The 25,190-nt window shown below is 32.0% G+C and overlaps 1 protein-coding gene across 7 annotated transcripts in view; it reads right to left on the reverse strand.

Moving 5' to 3' along the window:
• The window catches only part of LOC145284444 (RAB11-binding protein RELCH homolog), a 2,006,047-nt gene that overhangs the window by 1,797,066 nt on the left and 183,791 nt on the right, over positions 1 to 25,190 (reverse strand). For all 7 annotated transcript variants that reach the window (XM_080133263.1, XM_080133262.1, XM_080133261.1 and 4 more), the window contains one exon: positions 20,106 to 20,191. In XM_080133263.1, coding sequence (XP_079989389.1) covers positions 20,106 to 20,191 — 86 coding nt within the window. The remainder of the gene's footprint in view (positions 1 to 20,105; positions 20,192 to 25,190) is intronic.

Below are 25,190 nucleotides of genomic sequence, written 5' to 3' on the forward strand. Positions count from 1 at the left end.
GATTATAGTGTTCAATTAATAATCTAATAAGTTGCTTTACTGAACGATTGTTTGTGGTCAGAGCTGGTTTATTTTTAAGTGTAAGACTTTCAGCATATCTTTTGACATCGCTCTCAAGCTGCTCTACCAATTAGTATTTATGGTTTAAACCAGCCAATCATAATCTTGTGAGGAGGAACCCGAACGTATTCATATTCAGTACATCACTTCCTTTTCATAAAACTAAATTAAACTAAATGCAGTTCACATTACAACCCCTTACACCTAGCAGGTGTGTTCCAAAAATTCATAATGACTGGTTAATTGGTTTATGAGTGAATCCTGCACATGCAAGTACAGAAACATACATACCTAACTTAAAATAGAGATAATATAATACTGATCAAACGGTTGATGTAGTTATTCGTTTTTATTGTTTTAGAGCTTTTATGTGTTTATTCATTAAAATTTGTTGTGTATTATTCATCGATAGTTATATATGCTGAAAACTCAAATAGTTCATCGAAGGAGTATGGGTTAAAGTTTGTATGGTGTTTAGTTTTTGTGCTCATTTTTTATTTTATTTATTTTTTCTTTTTTAGATTAAAATAAACGATTTTTTTTTTTTTTTAGATTAAAAAAAAAGAAATAACCAATCTAATTAGAAAAGTTGCTAAAGGAATGAAAACGCATGTTTTAAATTTGTATAGATAATGCTTATATGTTTGCTGGTGAAAAAAGCACTTTTCCTTTTTAATAATCTTCTTTTTAAACTTATGAAATTGTTCATGCACACATAAAAGCCTTTGACATGAGTCAGTTCCATTTTGATAAAATGATATCGAAACTTCCACATTGAAGTGCGGATAATTCAGAAAGGAAATGAGAAATTTTTCATCACTTAAAAATTTCACATTCAATATTTTTTAAAGACAGACATTTGCTAAAAATTTTACCAGTTTAACTTTTTTTCAAAACAAAAATGTATTACCGAAAGTACAAAAAAAAAAAAAAAAAAAACGTTGAATATAAAAAGATGAAAAAAAAATTGTTGCAAATTGTCTGCTGCTTCAGTCAATTTTTTTCTTTTTTTTTTTTTTTCCTCTCTCAAATGAAAGAAGCCATGTTTAAAAAATGGGCTTAGAAAAGAAATATAAATTTGCTACCACGAATTTCTTTTTTACTTGTATCTTTTCATCACGTTTTTATCTGCCAACTTAATGTACTTCAACTTGTCAGTAAAACAGCAAAGGCTCAATCAGAACAAAAGCAGCAAGAATAACACATTTAAGTTGAATGAAAGGAAGAAAAGAGAAAGTTTTTTTGTTGTTTATTTATTTATTTTTACATTGCGATGATTTGTGCCAAGACAACAAGTGTATTATGAAATGGTGCAAGCGAACGGGGCTAGAAATGTTATATAGTCCTTTAATGAAGACTAGGATATTTTTCACCTTGTGAGGGTCAAGATGATTTTTTTTTCTTTTAGATAAGTAACTACAAAGTTTAAACGTAATGATGGAGACAACGAGAACAATCTCATCTTAAAAGATACTTTATTGACTCAACAACGTAGCTATTTTCTTTTTAATTTATGCGTCACTTTTAGTTGGATAATACCCATCAGAGAGCATAAACACTCCTATCTATCCATACATTATATTATACATGTCTTCACGACCCATACTCTTAAATAATAAAACTGACCCATTTGCACTATTACCAATCATTATGGTATCGTTTAACTGCCCACTTGATACACATTAATCTTTATCCTCGAATGGCCTTTTGGCCTTTGTAAGCGGTGAATTTCTTCTTTTTTTTTCAAATTTAAACTACATCACCTGTTCGATCAGTATTGGTTATATTATTTCTATTTATTTTAAGTTATGCGTGTCTGTATGTCTATATATTTATACGTATAGGATTCACTCATAAACTAATTAACCGATCATTATGAATTTTTGAACACACCTGCTAGGTGTAAGATTCCTCCTCACAAGAATATGATTGGCTGGTTTAAACCATAAATACCAATTGGTAATCAGCTTGAGAGAGATGTCAAAAGATATGCTGAAAGTCTTACACTTAAAAATATAACAGCTCCGACCACAAACACTCGTTCAGTAAGGCAACTTACGAGATTATTACTTGAACACTGTAGCGAAGGCCTCTCAACTACTTTAAACGAATATGTCTCACGCTCTTCACTAAAGTTCATATATGCTTAAGTATCATGAAAGTTTAACAACACATCAGACATTAATAAATAGAGCTCAAATTGTAGTCGCTTTCAGGTAGTTTAAAGGGGTTTTAGGGGGTATAATTTGGGCACAACCTCTTATTTAAATTCAAATATTTCAGATTTGCACAGAATTTCATTTAGAGCCATTAGTAGGGCTGTGACAACAGAATATTCTTTTCATTGTTTTGACTATTGAGTATATATCTGTTAATATCCTTTATGTTTTTATGTAAACCGATGTGGTTCTCGGTTGATTAACTGTGTCTAACTGTATCGGATATATACGCGAGTCAGAAGAATGAAAAGAATATCCTGTTGTCACAGCCCAAGTCATTAGATATGAATGAAGAAAGATTCATTAATTTTAATTTCTTAAGGCAAGTTAAACTGAAGTCTAAAATTTAAGACACTTTCTAGAATCAAAATTTTGAAGTCAATCATCAGAGGTCACATGATTAAATAACCAATTTGTTGAATACCAGAGATTTGCTAACCTTTTGCACGTCATAGATCGCTAGATGTATAAGTTATTATTTGATGGACCACGATTATGAATTTAAGAAAAAAAAGAAAAAAAAAGGTAAATACATCTATTAGAAACTGAGATTTGGTATTTTTTTTTGTTTTTTTTTTTTTTACACAGGCATCACCACATTATCAAGGCCAAGAGGCCACTCGAGGATAAGGGTTAAAGAGTGTACAATAGAAATTGGACAATATAGTAATCATTAGTAATGGAAATTCGGTAAATTTGTTAACTTATATGGAACGGCTCATCAAGAACTTGTTTACGTTAGACTTGAACACAACCATATTGTAGTCAGCCGGAAAGCAGGAAAATGGAAGGCAATTCCACAGGCGTGCAGTTCTAAGAAAGAAGCTTTGTTCATGGAATCTACGTTTAGGTTTAAGATAACGAGTGGGGGGAATTATTGATAGTGTTTTCAGCTAGACGAGTGTTTCTTGTGAAAGTTTGGCGAGGGGGGACCATAGACTGAAGCTCAGGTTGAACCTATATTATTAATTTCTATTGTACTATCTTTCAGTGATCAATTCAGGAAGGAGAATATTTTCCCATACATTACCTCTTTCTTTTGAATTGGAATGTTTCAAGAAATTAAGGTAAATAACTGTAGTTTTAAAATTATTTACACTTAACCAAGTAAAACTGAAAATTATAGAAATAAAAAAATGGTAACACAGTATATTAGTGTTAAAATGAAGAGTACACAAGAGTTCTCAGTTATTCCTGCATAACGCTGAGTAACCTTACTAGTTTAAAACTAAACATTAAAATCATGAGTTCATTGACTTTAACTATGTAAGAAACATCAATGTACAGAAATAATTAAAGGTTATTAGATTTAAGTCTTGAATAAAACATGAACAATAGACTTATGTAGAAAGATTAAAAGCTTATGTAGAAAGATTAAAAACTTATGTAGAAAGATTAAAAACTTATGTAGAAAGATTAAAAGCTTATGTAGAAAGATTAAAAGCTTATGTAGAAAGATTAAAAGCTTATGTAGAAAGATTAAAAGCTTATGTAGAAAGATTAAAAGCTTATGTAGAAAGATTAAAAGCTTATGTAGAAAGATTAAAAGCTTATGTAGAAAGATTAAAAGCTTATGTAGAAAGATTAAAAGCTTATGTAGAAAGATTAAAAACTTATGTAGAAAGATTAAAAGCTTATGTAGAAAGATTAAAAGCTTATGTAGAAAGATTAAAAGCTTATGTAGAAAGATTAAAAGCTTATGTAGAAAGATGAAAAGCTTATGTAGAAAGATGAAAAGCTTATGTAGAAAGATGAAAAGCTTATGTAGAAAGATTAAAAGCTTATGTAGAAAGATTAAAAGCTTATGTAGAAAGATTAAAAGCTTATGTAGAAAGATTAAAAGCTTATGTAGAAAGATTAAAAGCTTATGTAGAAAGATTAAAAGCTTATGTAGAAAGATTAAAAGCTTATGTAGAAAGATTAAAAGCTTATGTAGAAAGATTAAAAGCTTATGTAGAAAGATTAACAGCTTATGTAGAAAGATTAAAAACTTATGTAGAAAGATTAAAAGCTTATGTAGAAAGATTAAAAGCTTATGTAGAAAGATGAAAAGCTTATGTAGAAAGATTAAAAGCTTATGTAGAAAGATTAAAAGCTTATGTAGAAAGATTAAAAGCTTATGTAGAAAGATTAAAAGCTTATGTAGAAAGATTAAAAACTTATGTAGAAAGATTAAAAACCTATGTAGAAAGATTAAAAACTTATGTAGAAAGATTAAAAACTTATGTAGAAAGATTAAAAGCTTATGTAGAAAGATTAAAAGCTTATGTAGAAAGATTAAAAGCTTATGTAGAAAGATTAAAAGCTTATGTAGAAAGATTAAAAGCTTATGTAGAAAGATTAAAAGCTTATGTAGAAAGATTAAAAGCTTATGTAGAAAGATTAAAAGCTTATGTAGAAAGATTAAAAGCTTATGTAGAAAGATTAAAAGCTTATGTAGAAAGATTAAAAACTTATGTAGAAAGATTAAAAACTTATGTAGAAAGATTAAAAGCTTATGTAGAAAGATTAAAAACTTATGTAGAAAGATTAAAAACTTATGTAGAAAGATTAAAAGCTTATGTAGAAAGATGAAAAACTTATGTAGAAAGATGAAAAACTTATGTAGAAAGATGAAAAGCTTATGTAGAAAGATTAAAAACTTATGTAGAAAGATTAAAAACTTATGTAGAAAGATTAAAAGCTTATGTAGAAAGATTAAAAACTTATGTAGAAAGATTAAAAACTTATGTAGAAAGATTAAAAACTTATGTAGAAAGATTAAAAGCTTATGTAGAAAGATTAAAAGCGACGTGTGAGGGGATAATGGGATTTCTCATACGAGGCTGGGATTAGGGTTAGAGTGGTCGAAAATTCCATTAAAAATTAACAGGCTAGAATTATGACTATATTGCACGGTATGATATCACAAGAGAAATTATGCACCAGAGTAGATACTTTCTTTGTGTGTATGATATCAGATGCCTTTTTTAAGAGCTATCACCCTTATTAGGGGTAAGACGGGAAATTTCAATTTATCCAGATGAACATTGCTGTAAATATATGAACAAAGTAAACTAAAACCCAGAGGTAAATATGGTGCTATTTGTGTTTTTTTTTTTAATTCATTTTCTTATATTTTTTTTTTATTTTATTTTATTTTTTTTTTACATGGAGTTCACTTATCAAGGCCCAATGGCCACGGGGATAAGGGTTATTGTGTGTACAGTAATCAATGGGATAGTGTTGTAGTAATAGTATTGGAGAATTGGTAAGGTGTCATTACTTGGGGGGGGGCGGTTCATCAGGAACTTGTTTGTGTTGGACTTGAAGACATCCAGGTTGAAGTCGGGAGGGAAACAGGCAAGCGGAACAGAGTTCCACAGGCGTGCAGTTCTAAGAAAGAAGCTTTGTTCATGGAATCTACGTTTTGATTTGGGCACAGATAAGTGGGGAGTGGGGAAAATTATTGACGGTGGTTTCAGCGAGTGCAACACACATAAAAAAGAAGAGAATGAAATTGTGAGATTTGTATTGCTTGGATTATCTAGACTACTGCTCTCATCTTGAATGCTATTCTTACGTTTTGGCCGATGTAATCTGATCTTTATCGGATGTATCTTGTACTTTCTATCAAATTTAGGAATCTGCATGGAATTTCAAATGGAACTGTTTATTTAGTCCACAGGGATAGCATGCTCACATTTCCTCAGCCATGACTGGATAGAAGTCCTAAGTAATTTGCAATTGTATTATGAGTTTCACCCGCACAGGGGATTGAACCGTCAACCTCCAGAAGAGTAAATTTTACCAAGTACTTTATCCACTACATCACAGTTCCTTGAGGAACATTAAACTGAGAGACATAGATATTCACAAAACAACTTACATTTCAACAGAACAATAACTTCAGACAAGACAATAGGCAGATACATTTTATGAAAGTTTGGGATCGAAAGACAACCTACAATATGCTAAACCTGAAGAAGACTTGAAAACACATCAATTGAAACGTCATGAAATATTGATGACAACAAAAATATATAACATCTTTTTGCAATCTCTTTCACATCTTTGATAAATAGCTTTATCTAACTCGCAACGAAGATAATTAATTGCACGCAAATAGATAAAGAAAACATATATATTTTTTCTTGATTTTAGTTGACGGCTAAGTAAAGTAATTACCTAGCAACACCTGAAATTCCTGATAATTAAATCAAACTGATTAATAATTGCTACCTGAAGGTAAGTTCATACTTAGCATGTTTCAAGCACAGTAATGAGCGAACACATTTCATTCTAACCTCTTCATGGATCATATGGACTGTTTTTAGATTTGTACACTCATTAGTTATGGTTGCCTAACTAGGATTATGTTACTTACTAAAATGTAATTGCATTCTCAATATGTGGCACAATGCTTCCCACATTTAAAAGCCTTGTACCCAACTTTCCTTGTACTAGAATGGAGACAAGTATAATTTAAAACAGAGGTTGGCAACCTCCAGCCTGTGGGCCAAATCCGGTCTTTGAGTGAATTTTGTTTGGCTCACCATCTTAATCAGAGTATGATATGGAAAAAAAAAAAAAAATGTAAAATATGTTTGTAGTTTTTCCTTATTTTTTAATACAAGATGACCCACTTAAAAGTAGCCCGATATATCTCTAATCTTTCTCATTTTTTCCAGATTAAATGTCCCACTTAAAAGTAGCCCAATCTTTTTAATCATTCTCTTAGCGACCAACTGACACCACAAAACAAAATGCAATTCTTTTTCCAACAAGATGGCACTACATACCATATGTCTCGAATATCACTGACACGAGTTCATGACATGTTTACAGAAAAGAGAGAACAATAAGCTAAGGGTTATGACCACCATGTTCATTGGACATGTCATCATGTGATTTTTGTCTTTGGGGGATTTTAAAACAAAAAGTTTATGCAAGTAATCGTCACGATCTAGACCAACTAAAGAAGAACATTAACAACACTATCAGGAGAATCACCAGAGAAGATCTACAGACAGGATCTGCAAACGTTGTTAAACGTGTCCTGAAATGCATAGATGGCAATGGGGGAGTACTTCTAGCATCTTTTATTACACTGCAATTTAAACAATAAAAGAATGTTCCTCCTCTCTAATACATGTCTGGACTACTATTAAGTGGGCCACACTTTGTGTGTGTGTGTGTGTGTGTGTGTATATATATATATATATAATACGGCATAATTGTGTTGACACACCAGTTCTCGTCAGATCACCGAATTTAAGCAATGTTGAGCCTGGTTAGTACCAGATGGGTGACCATTTGGGAATTCTAGGCGTTGTATGTGCTCTCTGCTTATCTTGGCATTTGTTTCCAGTTATCTTCTATATTAACTTCACTTGCCACTGGTATTTAACAATGTCGACTCAGGAAAGGTGTGGTTGGAGATTGCACACCTCCTGCCACAAAAATTTCATGTGCAGGCACCCCTTTGTGGATATTCATAGTCTGTTAAAGACTGAAGGAGCTTGTTGTGTTATATATAATTAACTGCTTGCCCCTTTTCTTTTTCTTTCTTTCTTCTTCCATTATTTACCCATCTCACGTTTTTCTTTCACTCTTCTCTCTTTCTCCTCCTCTCTCTCTCTCTCTCTGTTCCTACCTGTGTCTGGTTTGATGTTTTAACCTCCCTCACCCCTTATTACTTCTCAATGACTTTACAATTGACTGCTGCTGTTTTTTTATTAGAATTTGTACATTTCCTAATTTCTCTCTTTTTCGCACTATAATAAATATTTATAATTCTGAAGTCTGATGAAATTATTGGATCGTTAACATGACTCGGTAATCTAAACATGTGTAACCAAGCAGATTAAAAATGGTAATGAAAACACACACACACATACATTATATATATATTCCTATAGTCCAAAAAAAAAAAATATATATATATATATCACTTAAATATAATCATATTATATTGAATACTTATTTTCTTTAAACGCACAGAAAATCTATTTACATATTTATAAACATTGCTGTCCTCTATGACAATGTTGCCAAAGCTTTTTGGCCCTCCTCTAATCAGCTTAGCTTTTTGGCCTTCACACTCCAAAAGTTTGCTGAACCCTGGTTTAAAACATGTTCTTGAAAAAAATGGCGACTTCAGAACATGCTATCAATCAGAGTAGACTTACCAAGAGATGACAGATGTTTATAAAACTCAAGGTTGAAGACTGTCTGAAGGTCAACAGTGCAGAGAGAGTGATCTTTAGGTCAGATTGTTTATAGAATCAAGTGCCCAAACATTGAATCAAAAGATCAAAAGCAGTGAACTCAATGAACTTGTCACCTAATGCTTGCAAAACAGCAACATATCAGTTTCTTTGTTTTCTTTCTCTCCCTCTCTTTTTCTCTTTCATTTTTCATCATCATGAAAGAGAGATAATCAGTTCGAACTTGAACTCTTAGTTTGTCTCAAAAGTTTGGAAGTCTGATTCATCATGGATAGTTGCATGTCAGCTCAAATCTCTGAGTTAAAAAAAAAAATGCTTGTTCTTAATTATTACAATTTTTTTTTTAAAGATATGTTGTCCAATTATCGTCTACTGTGTTCAACCAAAGATCCCTGTCAGTAATGATGCCTCGACATAAGACCCATTAATCTGATGTAACAGACATCATATCAACCTCTTGACCTAACAGGAATGTGCCCATCATTTTTTATCACATTCAACACACAGGGAGTTGGTTGCCCTGCCCAGGAAGTAACATTCATTGCAGAAAAGTTCCTATGACACAAACAGGTCAAGTCATTCTACTCGGTAAAAGATCGAGTTACAAATAAACTTAATAGGCTTAATCTCATAGATTTTCACAAAGTAATGGGAGTTTTATAGGTTTTCTTGCTTTGTTTTTTTTGCATTTTATGGTGGGATCTTTACTTTTGTCTTTCTGGTGGATTGAGAATTTTTTTTTTTTTTATTTACAGATTTGTACTCCAATTTATTGCCATCGAGAAGAATAGAGTTCTGCTATGTGGGTCTTCGTCAACTACCCAATTTACTATTACCAAGCCACAACGTGAGGTCATCATGAATTGACATGGCTCTACAAGTGTCTCCTCATCAGAATTATTCCAAGCCAATTTTGAACCTGTGAAGCCAGAAGTACATCTGATGAACTGAATCTATCCAAACCTATATTTTTAGATTTGTCAGTTGAAAAGGATTAGTTCGTAAATTTTCACATAAATTTTATGTTTATGTTTTGTCACATGTTCAAGGATATATTTTTTAATTGTTTTAATATATTTATAAAAAAAAATTTAACATTTTCTTATGTAAAGTTCATTTTAAAATGCTTGGTTGAAGCAATGCATTTGCAATGATTTTGTTTTCTTTTTTAAATTTCTGGCGATATCATGATGGATGTATGCTAATGACTAGTTTCACATTGTGTTGCTAGGCATAAGAACAGTTTAAATTTCATTGTTGAACTTATGTTTCATTAATTTTTTATCAAAAAAATGCATTTGTTGAAAAAGGATGAAGGAATGACAAAGCCAATATAAAAATTATATCAACAACTATAATTTCCATGCATTTTTTTTAACTGTGAAGAAATTCACTTTTAGCTAAGAAACACATTTTATATGAGATAAGTTTATTTCCAAAAGATCTTCGTAAAAATCATAACCGTAAAAATATTTTCATTTGTCTTGAATAATTTTATTTTGCATGACATAAAATCTCTTAACATTCTTTAAATAAAAATAAATGAAAAAATTTAACTGATTTTTTTTTATCTTCAACTTGATAAAATTTCATTTTTCATTTCTAAAATAATGCAAGTGCCGGCAGCGGGTTTTCAAAGAATAATATTCCATCTTTTCAACTCTGACAGCGTCCACTTCCTTTGACTCTTAAAACAATGTAGTATTTACTTTACAAAATGAATGACGAATGTCAAGTCAATTGAAGAACTCCAATATTCGATTTTTTATTGTTATTATATTTTCCTTCTTTCATACAATCTCAAAATGTGCTCTATTATCTAAAACGTTACGGTTGCTGTAACATATAATGCTCAGATGCTTAAAGCCACATTATCAGTGATGCTGTGAACATTGAGATCATTCAAGGTTTTGATCTTGCAACAGGTAAGTTTTGTTAAACTGATCAAATACCAGCTAGTGATCCGATGACTAACTATAAAATTATGTGTTACATTCTAAAGAAAAAAAAAATAATGAATAACAAAATTTATTTAATACTAGACCTATGTACCGACGTTGCCCGGTGAATGTATACTACACCCCCCCCCACCTCACTGGTAATAAAAAAAAACAAAAGAAAAAAACAAACTATGATGGGTGCCACTGCCGACCATGGCCTAAATGAATGTACCGTGCCAAAGTAACAACATTAGTATCTATAAACCCATTCATGACATGGCCTAAATGAATGTACCGTGCCAAAGTAACATTAGTATCTAAAAAACCCATTCATGATATGCCTAAATGAATGTACCGTGCCAAAGTAACATTAGTATCTATAAACCCATTCATGACATGGCCTAAATGAATGTACCGTGCCAAAGTAACAACATTAGTATCTATAAACCCATTCATGACATGGCCTAAATGAATGTACCGTGCCAAAGTAACATTAAACCCATTCATGACATGGCCTAAATGAATGTACCGTGCCAAAGTAACATTAAACCCATTCATGACATGGCCTAAATGAATGTACCGTGCCAAAGTAACATTAGTATCTAAAAAACCCATTCATGATATGCCTAAATGAATGTACCGTGCCAAAGTAACATTAGTATCTATAAACCCATTCATAACATGGCCTAAATGAATGGACCATGTCAACATAGTGTCACGAGGAAATACAATCAAAAAACATCGCGGGGACCTGGACAATGATTACCGCAGCCTTTAAATTTTTCCTTTTAACTGTGTCGTAATTTTTTCCAGCAATTATTATCAAATACAGGCTTAATTTTCAGATAGAAAGATAAATTTAAGATATTATTTTTAATAACTGCAATAGTCGGGGATCAATTTGTAATGATAACATTCTAATAGATGGAACACAAACTTCTTTTGCCACGTCAGTTGTTAATGCTGCCTCTAGCCGTTTAATTTTTCCGTTTTCTTTGGTAAGGTGTATACATTTTTTTCCAGGGTATTTTGTTAATGTAAAAGCTAAGCATGTAATCTATGGTAAGTGTCATAGAAATTTATGAAAAATTGAAAAGAGAACAATGGGAGTGACCAAAAAGTGGGTGTTCACTGTAGGAAACATAATAATTCCAAATTTAAGTCTGTAAGCACTGATAATCGCCTGAAAAATTTACAAATAAGTGAAAAAAAAAAAAAAAAAAAAAAATGCATTGTTCAAGCCCACCAATTCTTTTGGTCTTTTTTAATTACTAGTGAGGGAGGGGGCGCCTGGTTTTGCCCGGGCGTAAAATACACTTAAATATTCTATTTTCATTTGTCCAGATTTCGTATATATTATTATAGAGTCTTGATTTCAAAAGTAAGAAAAAACGTATTTGGATGCCATCGGCTAGAATCGAAACCAAAAGCAAAACTGTAGCATTCAAAGCTGGTGACGTTACCACTGTACCAACGTGATACGCATATGAACTGATTAAAAATAAGCTAAAATGAATGTACAAAATGTATAACAATATTGACCCCTTAAAAACTATTTGAACTGGCTAAAGACCCATAAAAGATTGGTCCATAAGAAATCCAGCATTTGAGGTTCCTAGCGCTGCTTTGCAACTTTTAGTTTTGGAGGATACAGAGTTTGAAAATATGGAGACAGACAGTGAGTTTTATAAATTAGATTTTGCAATCTGAAAGTTGTGTGTAAAAGAGTAAACATGTCCAATGGCTGACCCTAATTGGGTTGCCAGACTAATAAATATTTTAAGCCTAAACTTTTAGTAAAAAGGCCAAAAAAAGGTCAAATTGATAAGTATAGCCAGATTTTCACAAACAAAAAAGTCAAATTGAAAAAAAAAACAAAGAGTGTGTGTGTAAATATATATAAGCATTTATGTAGTTCACACGTCATTGTTATTTTTTGTGTGTTTGTGTTGATTGATGTTTTAAACAGACGCATTTCATATATACGTATGTCATGAAGAGTTTAGCTTCCTTGCATCTTTTTTATTACGATTTGTTAAAAAAGAAAAAAAGAAAAATAAAAAAAAAATAAGAATTACGGAATTGGATTAAAAGTAGGCACCGCCAAAAATGGCCGAAAAATCAAGTTGTTGTTGTTTTTTAAAACGAAATTACATTTATTAAAATCCATTATTTCTGAGTAACTTTTTTTTTCCGGAAAGATAAAACCCTGAATTTTATCATATAGAAAGCAGAATAATGTAAAACTTTTTCTACTATTTTTAATTAAATTTTAGATGTTAAATTTTCCCCAAAAGTTAACAATTGGCGTTTTTTGTTTTGCACAAAAAACGTATATAAATAGTTAAAAACAAAAAAAAAGGTTTTTGAAAGAATTAATTTTTTATTTCTTGTCTAACTAAGATTTAGGGTGATTTTCTATGAGAATATACAAAAATATTATAATATAAGTACCTGGATTTCATATAATTCCACGTATTCATATAGGCAACCAGTTACTTCGAGTCGATTTGACTACTGTTTACATTTGTAAATGATAAAAAGCAAACTACGCAAGACCAAACAGGCCAAAAAAAACTTATTTTTCAGTGACGAAAATTTCAATGTATTATTAACTCTGAAGCTGGCCAGTACCAGATGGGTGACTATTTGTATGAGTTTCGTTTTTAATGTGTATGGATCAAGGGACCTTGATAAATTGGTTTTTACTGTGTGGGGGCCAGGCTCTCCAAAATGGGGAGGGGGCAATTTAAAGCAGAATAAAAAAATTATTTCAGTGCGTTTGGTCCACCTTAGTCGAAAGGCGGCAAACGTTTCCAAACTTGATCGAAAAAATAATGATATTTTTAACAGAAAGGGCACAATATTTATCAAATTTGTTTTGTATCGATTATTCAAAGCATGCCCTGTTTAATAATGGTCATGCATTATTTGGCTCGCTAAAAAGAAACTTAATTTATTTATCAAAGATTTTAAAATAGCTTTTTTCGCATGAATATTAAAAAAAATTTTTTTTTTTTTGCTTAACTTAAATTAATTATTTTACTTAACATATTCACTGAATTTCACACTTCAACACTCAAAAGTGGGATAATTAAACACAATCGAAGTTCTGATATTCAGACATCAAAATTAGGTATGCAAACAATTTTTTTTTTTTTTTTTTAAATCTATAATCCCGTCCCTTACAACAACACAATATGTTTTGTTCAGTTTCAGATGATTATTTTAAGCATATTTGGAACCCCCTCAAAACGGGGGGGTAGTTGTAAACAAAAAAAAAAAAAAATATATATATATATATATATATATATATATATATATATATATAAATATTGTTTATGAAAAATAAGTACACTGTTGTAAAGTTAATTCTTCTCTTAATAATCGCTGAAAATTTCGTATTGATTGGATAATTATCTGATTTTTGGTAGATTTTTAAAAAGACGGTCCATCAAAAAGTACTTACCTGCCCCCCCCCCCAGTTTTGGCGGTGCCTAGTTAAAAGAAATATGTTGCAGAAATAAAATTATTGGCAAAAAATAAGTTCGTTTTCATTCGTTCAATAAATTTCCGAATTTTTTTTTTTTTTTTCAGCATAATAATAAAACCGCAAATATTTTGCAACTAACCTCTTTAATTTAGTCTAGAATTAACATCTTCAATATAGCTCTATTTTCTACAAAAAATTATTGCTGACAAATAGTCTTGCCATAAGCCAAACAACGCACACATGTACATTGTTTGGCTGCCCGTCAGAAAGCATAACATTATTACATAGAAACTATTTGGTGGCGACAATTTTACATGTGATATTGATTATCATAATACCGGAAAACCTATAAATGTCATTAAATCGCATGGAAAAGAGAAAATAATAAACAAATAAACTTCCGTATTTTTTAAATTTGTTTTTTGTTAGGAGAAATCTTAATATAAGAGACACAAATATTTGGGAGCTAAACTCTACAATATATAAATATATATGAAATGCGTCGGTTTCAAACATCAACAATCTACACATAGTGTGTTTAATAATATAAAAACTCGATCACAATGGTTGTGTAATTTTTTTGTTGTTTTGACGAAGACGTCGAAAACAACAAAGGAGATTCTTATAGTGGATAGCGTGTTTTTAACTTTGTAAAAGAAAGCAAATAAACGGATCATTTAACATTTGTTCAAAGATTTTCTCTCCCTTATATTTTTCTATCTAACATGAATGAAATGACCTATGCATTAGATGAACTTGACGCCGGGCAAAATAATATGTCTCTTAGTGACACCATATTTTAACGGGAGTAACTGTTCATTTATAAAGTAAAAAACTGGATCATTAAAAAATTTTCAGATCTCAGCCAATCAGAATGGAAAGACTTTGGAAAGGGAACCTTTATTATTTATGAATCAGAAATTGGAAAGATTATGTAAGATCTATGTATATATGAGCCAGTTAATGTCGACATTGTAGGGGGAACCATCTTATATGGGGTTCCCAATTATAAGAAGGTTGACGATTATAGGCTGCATGTTCGATTACTTGAAGGTGATGTGTGGTCATTTACTAGAAGGGTCAAAAGCCTCATTTATTATTCAGACAGTGTAATAAAACAATCAACAATAATAGCATGTGTTACGAGTACATTTAAGAAGACATTGAATGAAGCACGCTAAAGCAGGTTTACATATTTACATGTGTACAGGAAAATTTATTTACACAGATAAGTTATTAACATTAGAGTGTTTGTGCATATATGAACTAGCATGCATGTAGTAAAATGTTTGTTACGTGTATGTGTGCATGAGTGAATACTAGAGTTTATTGAAGTATACATTGGATGTTCTTTTTGTATGCAAAAGTTTAAGGTATAAACGTGCTTTCTTTCTTATCTTGAAAAGGAAGATGCCCTGCTGAGGTATGTACGCAATTTGCATGCCACTCACATTATAGGTTCAGATCAAAAGAGAAAGGTAGAGGGGAGAAAGGCACACTTAAAGAATGCCACCTGTTGGGCAAACAGAAATTACAAGGGCAGGTAACCAGTGCATTATTTAAAGTTGTATGAGTGTGTGCGATTTGAGTAGATGCATGTTAGATTTTAAAGGTATGTGTCCATACACTCCCCCACCAGTTAGCTGGAGGCTAAGGAGTGAAGCCATTTTAAAATGGTTGACTCAAGATCAGAAGGTTGCGTGTTCAGATCACGTTGGGGTCACCAAATTGTGGGAGGTCCCAGTTATTCATTATCTGAAGGCTGTCGATTGTGAGATCTGTTCATTGGGAAGGTTGCATGTTCGATTACTAGGCGATGCATGGTCGTCATTTGTATTTCGGACAGTGTAATAAAAACAAAATCATCATCCCCTGAAAAAATTTGCACTAGTTTAGGATAAAAAAATGATTTTTTTTTATTTCTAAATGTTAGATATTATTAATCCAGAGTTGATAAAAAAAAGCAAATTTGTGGATCTTTGTTTTGTAGTTTTTAACTTTTAGCCTTTATGTTGGACAAGAGATCATGAAGTGGATCAAGGGACCTTGATAAATTATGCAAATTGGAACTAGTTATAAACAAATGCAGAGTTTTAAATACTGCGAGTATGTGTACTAGTACCTATTGTTGAAATATATATGACGTTATAGTAGAAAAAAAGGGGAAACATTTCAGACAATAGATCATGAAGGGGATAATAATTGAATAATTATATTAAGAAAGCCTGACATGGCTTCTGTTTCAGCTAAAAGGATTAGCCACAGTCATGAGAGCAGCAACATACACGTTGGCAATGAAAATGTGGCTTATAATAATGATTAAAATATTAATGACTAAATGATTTTTTGAAGCCAAATGATGTCATTATGCTGAATTGTAAGAATAGGAAACTGATGAAATGGACAAACATAACCAACAGAAGGATTGTTAATCTTGGTGGAAGTTGAAGTTGAAACAAGACGCACTAAAAAAGATCTAACAAACCAACAATTAAACAATGACCTTTCAACTATGGGATAATTGGCATAAAAAATCCTTTATTCTTTTAAGAGTATGTTTGAATTGAATAATTATATTAAGAAAGCTTGACGAATGGCTTTTGTTTCAGCTAACAGAATTAGCTACGGTCCTGAAAGAACAACAATGCACACACATTGCCGTCTATCAACAAAAGACTATATCTAACAAATTAATTAAACTATTAATGATTAAATAGCTTTTTGAAACCAAATGATGCCCCCCCCCATGCTTTTGAAACCAAATGATGCCTATGTAACAAAAATTAAATAGGAAAAAATGCATGAATTAAATTTTTTTTTTTTTTTTTTTTCTTCATTTCACTAAAACACTTCAGTTCACTCTGGAATGACCAATTTAGTTTTTTTTTTTTTTATCATTCATTTTTATAAACATTTTACAAATATTTTTTTGCATTTTATGACCACCGTCATATAATGCAGTTTCATACAATGCTAAAACCAGAAAATTTTTAGCTTTGTTACATGTTTTTCCATATTTGGATATTTCGGACTACTGTTCTCATCTTGAGTGTCATTTTTACGTTTCGATTGATGTAATCTCTGACCTTCTTCAGGTGTATATTGTCAAACTCAGGAATGTTTCTGTCGAACTCGAGAATTTAAACGGAATTTCGAACAGAACCCTTTATTTACTTCATGGGGGTAGCATGCTCTTGTTCCATCAGCCATGACTAGATAGAGGTCCTAAGTAATTCGCAATTGTATTCTGTCACCACATTGAGAATTGAACTCAGTACTAAGTACTCTAACCACTATGCCACAGGTTCTTCCATCCAAATTCCAGAGTTCGACAGGATACACCTGAAGAAACGTTGTGAAAATGCCACTCAAGATGAGAACAGTAGTCCGATGAATCCAAATAATACGAATAACCAATCCTTATCTCAAAAATTCAGAAACGTAACATCTTTTTTGTTTTCAACATAACATTGCACATTTGTCTTGTAGACAAAAATATCAGCGTTTACTGTCATTAGATGATGGCTACTAATTCTGAAATAGACACAATTGATGGTCTGAGGTGAGAGGGTTGTTATCCATGCCTGTAATTAGTGAAAATTGAAAGGGGCACACACTTATAAATAATCAGGGGGGGGGGGTATGTTTTGTCAAGAAATTCTAAGATTGGCCATACAAAAATGTGGTGGGGGCAGACAAAGTTAGCAAATACATGCGTACTTACACATTGATAATAACTCTCTTCCACTCACCCCTGTACACAACCTACCAACTTACATAAACGCATTATATACATTTTATTATAAACATATTATATGCATGCATAAATATATAAGAACACACACCGCCTCCAAGCTCTCTCTCTCTCTCTCTCTCTCTCTCTCTCTCACATACACAGTATTTTCTTAAATCTATACATTAAATCAGGAAGCTAAGGTAGTCATAGCCGGAAGTAACTTATAAATGTCCATGATGCAAGTAAAAATTTCTTGTGCTAAGATCATGCCCTGAAAACTTTGGACTTGACATTTAGACAGTTAATTGGAGATAATGTGCCTCGCATGAGGCTGAATTTTCCTGTAGTGCACCAAGTGCATTACTTGAAACTTGGTGCACATTTAATAAATGTGCCTTGCTATCATTAAAACAATGACCGTTATATATATGTATATATATATATATATATATATATATATATATATAAACACAAAGTGTATTTATGTATAAATAAATATAGATAAATAGATATAATTTGAAGAGGAATAAAAAGTAATCTAAAACTGATCAGGTCATGTACAACATGTGTTTAATGTAATATTGCAGAGTAATATAAAAATACATTGATAACTGAAAAATAAAATGCACTTCACATGACTGCAATGTCATTCCAGTCAGCAATCATGAAATGCTACACGTAGCATGAAATCAAATATACATATATATACATATATATATATATACAAACAAACATATACATACATATACACACACATGTTAATAAATAAATAAACATTGCTCTTCTCTTCTGATAAGAAGCATTAAGCTTCGAAACATCATGATCTAAAGAATTTTTCCTTTTCCTTATTATCGAGTTCGGCGTCCAATCTGTTAGGTGAACAAATCATCAGGGCTCTATGTACCAAAGTATTAAGCCGACTTTACGTGATTTTGGTACAAAAGACAAAAAGTCCACATATAGGCCAGTAAATGTCGGCTTCCTATAAATTGTAGTGAGAAAGCCCCTTGAACGGTTGACAAGAACATCCAAGAAAGGAAACGAATTGTCCTTCTAACTTTCCATAGTGAAAGGACTCCGAACTCGATAAGATCAGGGAAATATTCATCAATAATGATTATCCTGTTGACCTTATTGATGACTGTATTTTCAAAAAGGTTGCAGATTTTAAATCCCCTAGAAAGTTTGGACCTTTGAAATGCCCGGTTTATTTAAAATTACCGTGGATTGGGGAAAAGAGTAACAGACTTTCCAAACAAATTCGCAGAAGTATTTATGACTTTTATTCTGTGTCCTTGCATTTGGTATATACTACGAGACCTGCATTTCCTTCTTTTCGCAAGGATAGTTTGCCTTACATCCAAAATAGCAATATTGTATATCAATTCAAATGCCAGTGCGATGTTGGTTATGTTAGGCGAACATCCTTGCATCTTTTGACTCGTATAAACCAGCATGTTCCATCGAAAATCAGACAAGGGAGGATGGGGTCTGGAGCCTTGGACTCTGCTATTGGCCAGCATTTGGTTGACAACCCGTGCTGTGCCAACAGATATAAAATTGAATGGTTCGAGGTGTTACATAGACCGGACTCCAGAAACCATTTAAAGATTTTGGAGTCTGTCTCTATTGCGGTTTGGAAACCTTTGTGCCGGCAGAAAGAAACATCTAAGACATTGTTTCTCTTTGGGGAACTGTGAATCTTTTCTCCCGTTCCCCCCCCCCTCGTCGTGCCATTATTTTAATCATCTTTTTAAACGTTAATAAACTTTATTTTAGTGTCCCTGTAATTTTTGGCACATTCAATAGTTCCCTATAGAACTCTTTACTTTCGACATAATATTATTATTTTTACGCTATCGATTTTCTCCTGATGAGATGATAGCTGAAAGAGCTCTTGAGAGACTTCCGCCCATTATATTTAAAACTTTATTTAAATTCTGTACCTCTAAACATTTATTTATATATGAGGAGAAATATTTACGGGCACTGATTCTTGGTCTAGTGGTTAGAGCTGCAGACTTAACACGATGGTTGTAGGTTCGATCCACGGCTGGGAAAAGGTGTATGTCTAGCCGCACTGATGAGTTGTGATACAATGAAACAGTACTGTATGTGGATGACTATATATATATATATATATATATATATATATAGCAGGCTTTTTTCTATAACATGTACAATGTATATTTTATTCCTCACGTGTAAATATCAATATATTATTTTTTTGTTTGTAAATAACTATTATTTATAATCAACCATCGATTGTCCTTATAACTATCAAATAGTCCCCCACTTCTGAAAAGTAAGTATAAAACTAATAGAAACAATTTTAAAACACAAACTGACGAGCCTGACGAAAAAGATTGTAGACACAAAACTGCAAATATCTCTGAAAAATAAATTCGATGAAAAGCAAAAGAAAGAAAAAAAAGGTTAAAAACTCACGGAATTGAACGAACACAAAACTCCAGCTGCATATACAGGAACAATGCAAGTTGTCAACGCCGTTTGACCAGAAATTACATGATTATCTGTTGAGCAAAACAGATGGAGATATATTTTGGAAATTTAGATTTCTGTGTTTAAAAATAAGCTAGAAGGGAGACCCAAAGTTACCTGGGATTGAATGATGATCAACGAATAATCCACACTCCCATATTTTTATTGTCATCAAAATCGGTAAAATTACCCATTTTTCAATCAAATCGATTGATTGCCTGCTCTAGCTGGAGGACCCATCACGGTGCGTTGGGAGGAAGCTTCACATGTTTCTTCACAGTGACTTAGTCCACAATACATTGTAGTTTACATTGCACTGTAGAGAATGTAGTGTTGATTTTATGAAAATATTTTTATATATAATGACTTGAATTTAAGTTTAAAATGCAAAAATCAAGTATCAGGGTTCAATCGTGCTCTGGACAGAAACATTCATTCCAAACGTGCCCCTGTCATATCAAAGAACATACTATTGATTTTATATGCCGGGTCTTCCTGCTTGTGCGTTAATAAAACTTCTCAAATACATGTGTGATGTTAGGCTGTATAAGGTGTTAACTTCGGTCTAAGTTGTCTGTTTCTTCTTTCATCGGATTTTTTCGATTAGCGATACTTATTGTAGGCATTCTGATACAAAACCTATCAAAAAACACTGCCAGATAAATAAATTACCTTTGTGTGAAATTTGTACAAAATTAGCCCAGCCATTTAGGAGTGCATAGGAAACGAACTCATACAAAGTTTCTTTTATTTAATAGTAGATACTTTTTTTTTTTTACTTTTCTGAAAGTGTACTACAAAAAGAAAACAGTTTAATTTGATTAAACATATTTTAATAATTACTTTGAAAACTGTCATTTTGGTGTATCAACCAATGAAAAGGAAGTATTTGGGTCGCCCTTAACTATGATCGATCCATGTACATATTTTATTGTTTCTATTTACTTACCTCCTCTACGAAGGTACAGTTAGACACAAGACCGTTTTTTTTTTTAATTTGGAGAAAATCCAAATCCCAAAAAGAGGCATTCTGGATAAGGATAAAAATTTAAATTGCCTCAGTCTGGAAGAATTTCTTCTTTTTAATTATTTAAGGTTAGCTACTTTCCCAATAGACCAACATAAAAGAAAATAGAAAATGTATCCAACTCTTTTTGATGTGACAATTGGGATTCTATTGTTAATATTGAAGAAAACATTTCTCAGATTATTTGGACTACTGTTCTTATCTGGAGTATTTTGCATACAACTTTTCGGAAGAAGTAATATCCAACCTTCTTCAGGTGTATCTTGTTGAACTCAGAAATCCTCCAATCGAACTTGGGAATCAATCCAGAATTTTGAAGGGATCCCTTTATTTAATCCATGAAGGTAACATGCTCTTGTTCTGTCAGCTACGGTCGGGTAAAATGCTTAAGTAATTCACAATTATATATTTCATATTACCCACACTGAGGATCGAACCTTTAATTTCCAGAAGAGTGTCACTTAAAACTGAATTTTACTTAATACTTTATCCATTACGCTATGCTTACAGATTCCAGAGTTCGACACAAAGATTTCTTAGTTCAACAGGATAGGTCTGAAAAAAGTTGGAGGTTATATCGGCTGAAGCGAGAGAATAATATTCAAGATAAGAACGGTTATCTGGAAAATACAAACAAGCAAAATATTATATAGATATTCCAAAACGAGGTTACATCAAATGGAGGTCACTCTCATAATCTTTTCCAGGGTTTCTAGATTTGCATTTTAAAGCCAAATTTCGTGTATTTGGTCATTCTTTGAAGCAGGTTAGCCTTCAAAAATTGTATATTATATAGATTATCAATCCTCATCACAAAAAATCAGAAACATAAAACATTACTGTTTTCATTGAATCTTAAATATAAATCTTTAAATATCAATGAATCGTCTAAAATATGTACGATAAACTTCTCAAAATAGGTTTTATGACTATGACAGAAATCACATACACATTTTAGAAACTGAATTGATACTTTATCTATTGAACTCAGAACAATTATTCGCTAGTCATTGTAATATTTCTAGGTAAAAATAAAATAGTACAGAACTTACAGCAATACATCTCTACATATAATAAAATGATCTCACTTTTCCCTTCTAGATTCTGCAATTACAAGCAGATGACTGAAACCTTCTTATGTGCATCTTTTCCAGTAAACACAATCACTACCTTCAACAGCATGTTTATGAAAAAACATTTTGCATTCTCTTAACTTAATACAGTTACCATGTGATTCATATTATAAAAAAGAAAGAAAGAATAAACAACTTGAGTGATTTAGCAATATTAGCATTTAGGTAACTAGTGACACAAATGTATATGCCATACCATTAAATCATTCTTTTATATTTCTCCAAGAAAACGCCAGGACATGGGTTCTGCTAGTATTTTAATATACTAAGGAATTTTTTGTTAGTATGTATGTTATCAACCTAATTAAAATTATAGACATTTAAAAAATATTATCTTTTGAGCGGCAAAAATGGTGATTAGTTTGATATTTCTAAGATAAAAAATTTCAAATTTTATCCATTTTAAAATAAATTGTTCCAAAATTGAATTCTGTCATCCGATTGACAAAAACAGTATAATTTTAAATAAATACATTTCCCACCTAACTACAACTTGGATATCTTCAAGTCCAACATAAACAAATTCCTGACAAACCGCTCTCTTAAGTAAGACACCCTATCAAATATTCAATACTAATGATTACTACGATACTATCTCATTGACAGAACACATTACAAGGCAGTTAGCCAGTTGGGAAGTTAGATAGAGAGTCAGTCTGGGTTGGCTAGCAGATATGGAAGTGATTTTGTTTTGCAGTCCATGGAAACATCTTTGATATAAAACACAGAGAAATACATTCAACTCAGAGAGAATCCCACAAAAGTGAAAATAAATGTTATATAAAGAAAATTTAACTTTGAGACATGGCGTTTTCCTCTGAAGGAAGAAGATCGTTTCAGCGCAACAATCACAAGAAACAGTCAAGAAGGTATGTTTCTCTTTTGGTTTAATGTGTCCCCACAGAACGATGTTATTCGTCCTGGTAAAAGAACTGTCTCTTGTTCTGTTATTGTCCCATTATTGAACCGCTTGTTTGAATGCCCACATGAATCACATTAGACAACCCGCAAGAAAAGATGAACCATTATACAAACATATAGATCGTACACCACTAGACGACATAAGCCAGTAAACACATACACAAGTACAACACAAGACAATTTGTGAACACACGTACATCTCAGAGATGTATTTATATATACACTCGTTGGATTAGATCGACTGTCCACTTGTTAGAATGTAACAGTTGCTTCTGTTGCCTACAGATTATTTCATGGTTTTTGCCCCACCACAACGCTTAAATACCGTTCTGTGCTGCAGTTGAACAGACCAAACTTGCAAGGACATACTTTCACATTAGACTCTCTGCATAATCACACTGGTCTTTACTCAAAAAATGCATCAATGATTTCCTTTTGCATTGTGTTCTGCAGTCCTGAATGTGCTACCTCAGAATCGTGTGAATGAACATGTATCACTGCCACATTTTTGGAGTTCTGTATTGTCTAACTATCGTGATATTCCTAAGTTTTATACATTTCCTAATTAGCTTAGCAGCCTCTATCTCTTGCTAACGGTTTAATGAAGTAATAAAGGAAAAAAAAATAAATAAAAATAAATAAATCACTATACACCCGTCTTGTTATCGTTGGTTACACAGGTGTTTGTTTGTCTGTGGATACAATCATTTGAACGTAATGTTTAGCTTCTAATAAAGGTTTATTACATTTTTTTTTTCTGTCCTTGGTTAGACTAAGGTAATTTTAATTTTGGGGTCAACACAGAGTGACCCTTTTTTGTGGGGGAGGAGGGTTAAAGCATCGTGCCATTAGATATATACTACATATTATCTACCGCGACCCTGTTCCCTCTGGAGTATATGATCTGTATGTGATCTGCTTGAATTAGATCTACTGTCTACTCGCTGGAATGTAACAATTGATTCTGTTGCCTACAGATTATTTCATTGTTCTTGCTCCACCGAAATACTTAAATATGGTTCTGTGCTGTAGCTTAACAGACCAAACCTTGGATGATATACATCCACATTAGATCCACTGCATAATCACACCAATATTTGTTCAAATGTACCGGCGATCTCCTTTTGCACTGTATGCTGCCTCAGAACTGTGTGAATGAACATGTATCACTGTCACACTTTCGGAGTTCTGTAGTCTCTAACTATCGTGATGTTCCTAAGTTATTAGCTAGGTAGCCTCTGTCTATTGCTAATGGTTTTTATAGCCACGTTTAATAAAAGAGCAAAAATAGACAATTATATAACATGAAGACTATTGACAATTATTTTTATGGTAACACAGAATATTTTCTATTTTTAAAAAGAATTAAATCGCTACAATTTTAAAATGAAGAGACGTTCGTTTTATTTTAAGAATATTTAGTTGATAATGACAATTTTTGCCAGAGTCATTTTTTTTTTTAGAAACAGACAATTCAAAAAAAATATTTTTAACATTAAATTATTAATTGATTGATGTATAAAAAGCGCTGTGGAATTTCAACGGGTCCCATTTATCCAAAATATTTTGGATGGTCTGTTATCAAAAACAAAAAAAAATTATAGTCAATTTCTTCAAAGTTTGTTTTACACTTTTAATAACCGTAAAGAAATTTAAATGAACATCTTCAACTAATTAATAATTCCCTTTCATATGAAAAAAAGTCATACCTCACTCATCCCAAGAGACCAACTCCTCAACCTGATATTGTCAAGCAACATTAGTTGAAATAAGTACATAATAGATGTCGCAAAGTTTGCTGCAATGGTAGGCAGGCTCCCTTTACCAGGTTAGAAAACTTTTTACATCTGCCAGTATCCTATATCACTATCAAGCAACCATTTGCCCATGTATTGTTGTCACATCTGAGTTGATGTCACAACCACTAAAATCTCCTTCTTAAACAAGATG

Source organism: Euprymna scolopes, chromosome 9, assembly GCF_053919585.1.
Source record: "Euprymna scolopes isolate OS-2025 chromosome 9, ASM5391958v1, whole genome shotgun sequence".
Classification (NCBI taxonomy): domain Eukaryota; kingdom Metazoa; phylum Mollusca; class Cephalopoda; order Sepiida; family Sepiolidae; genus Euprymna; species Euprymna scolopes.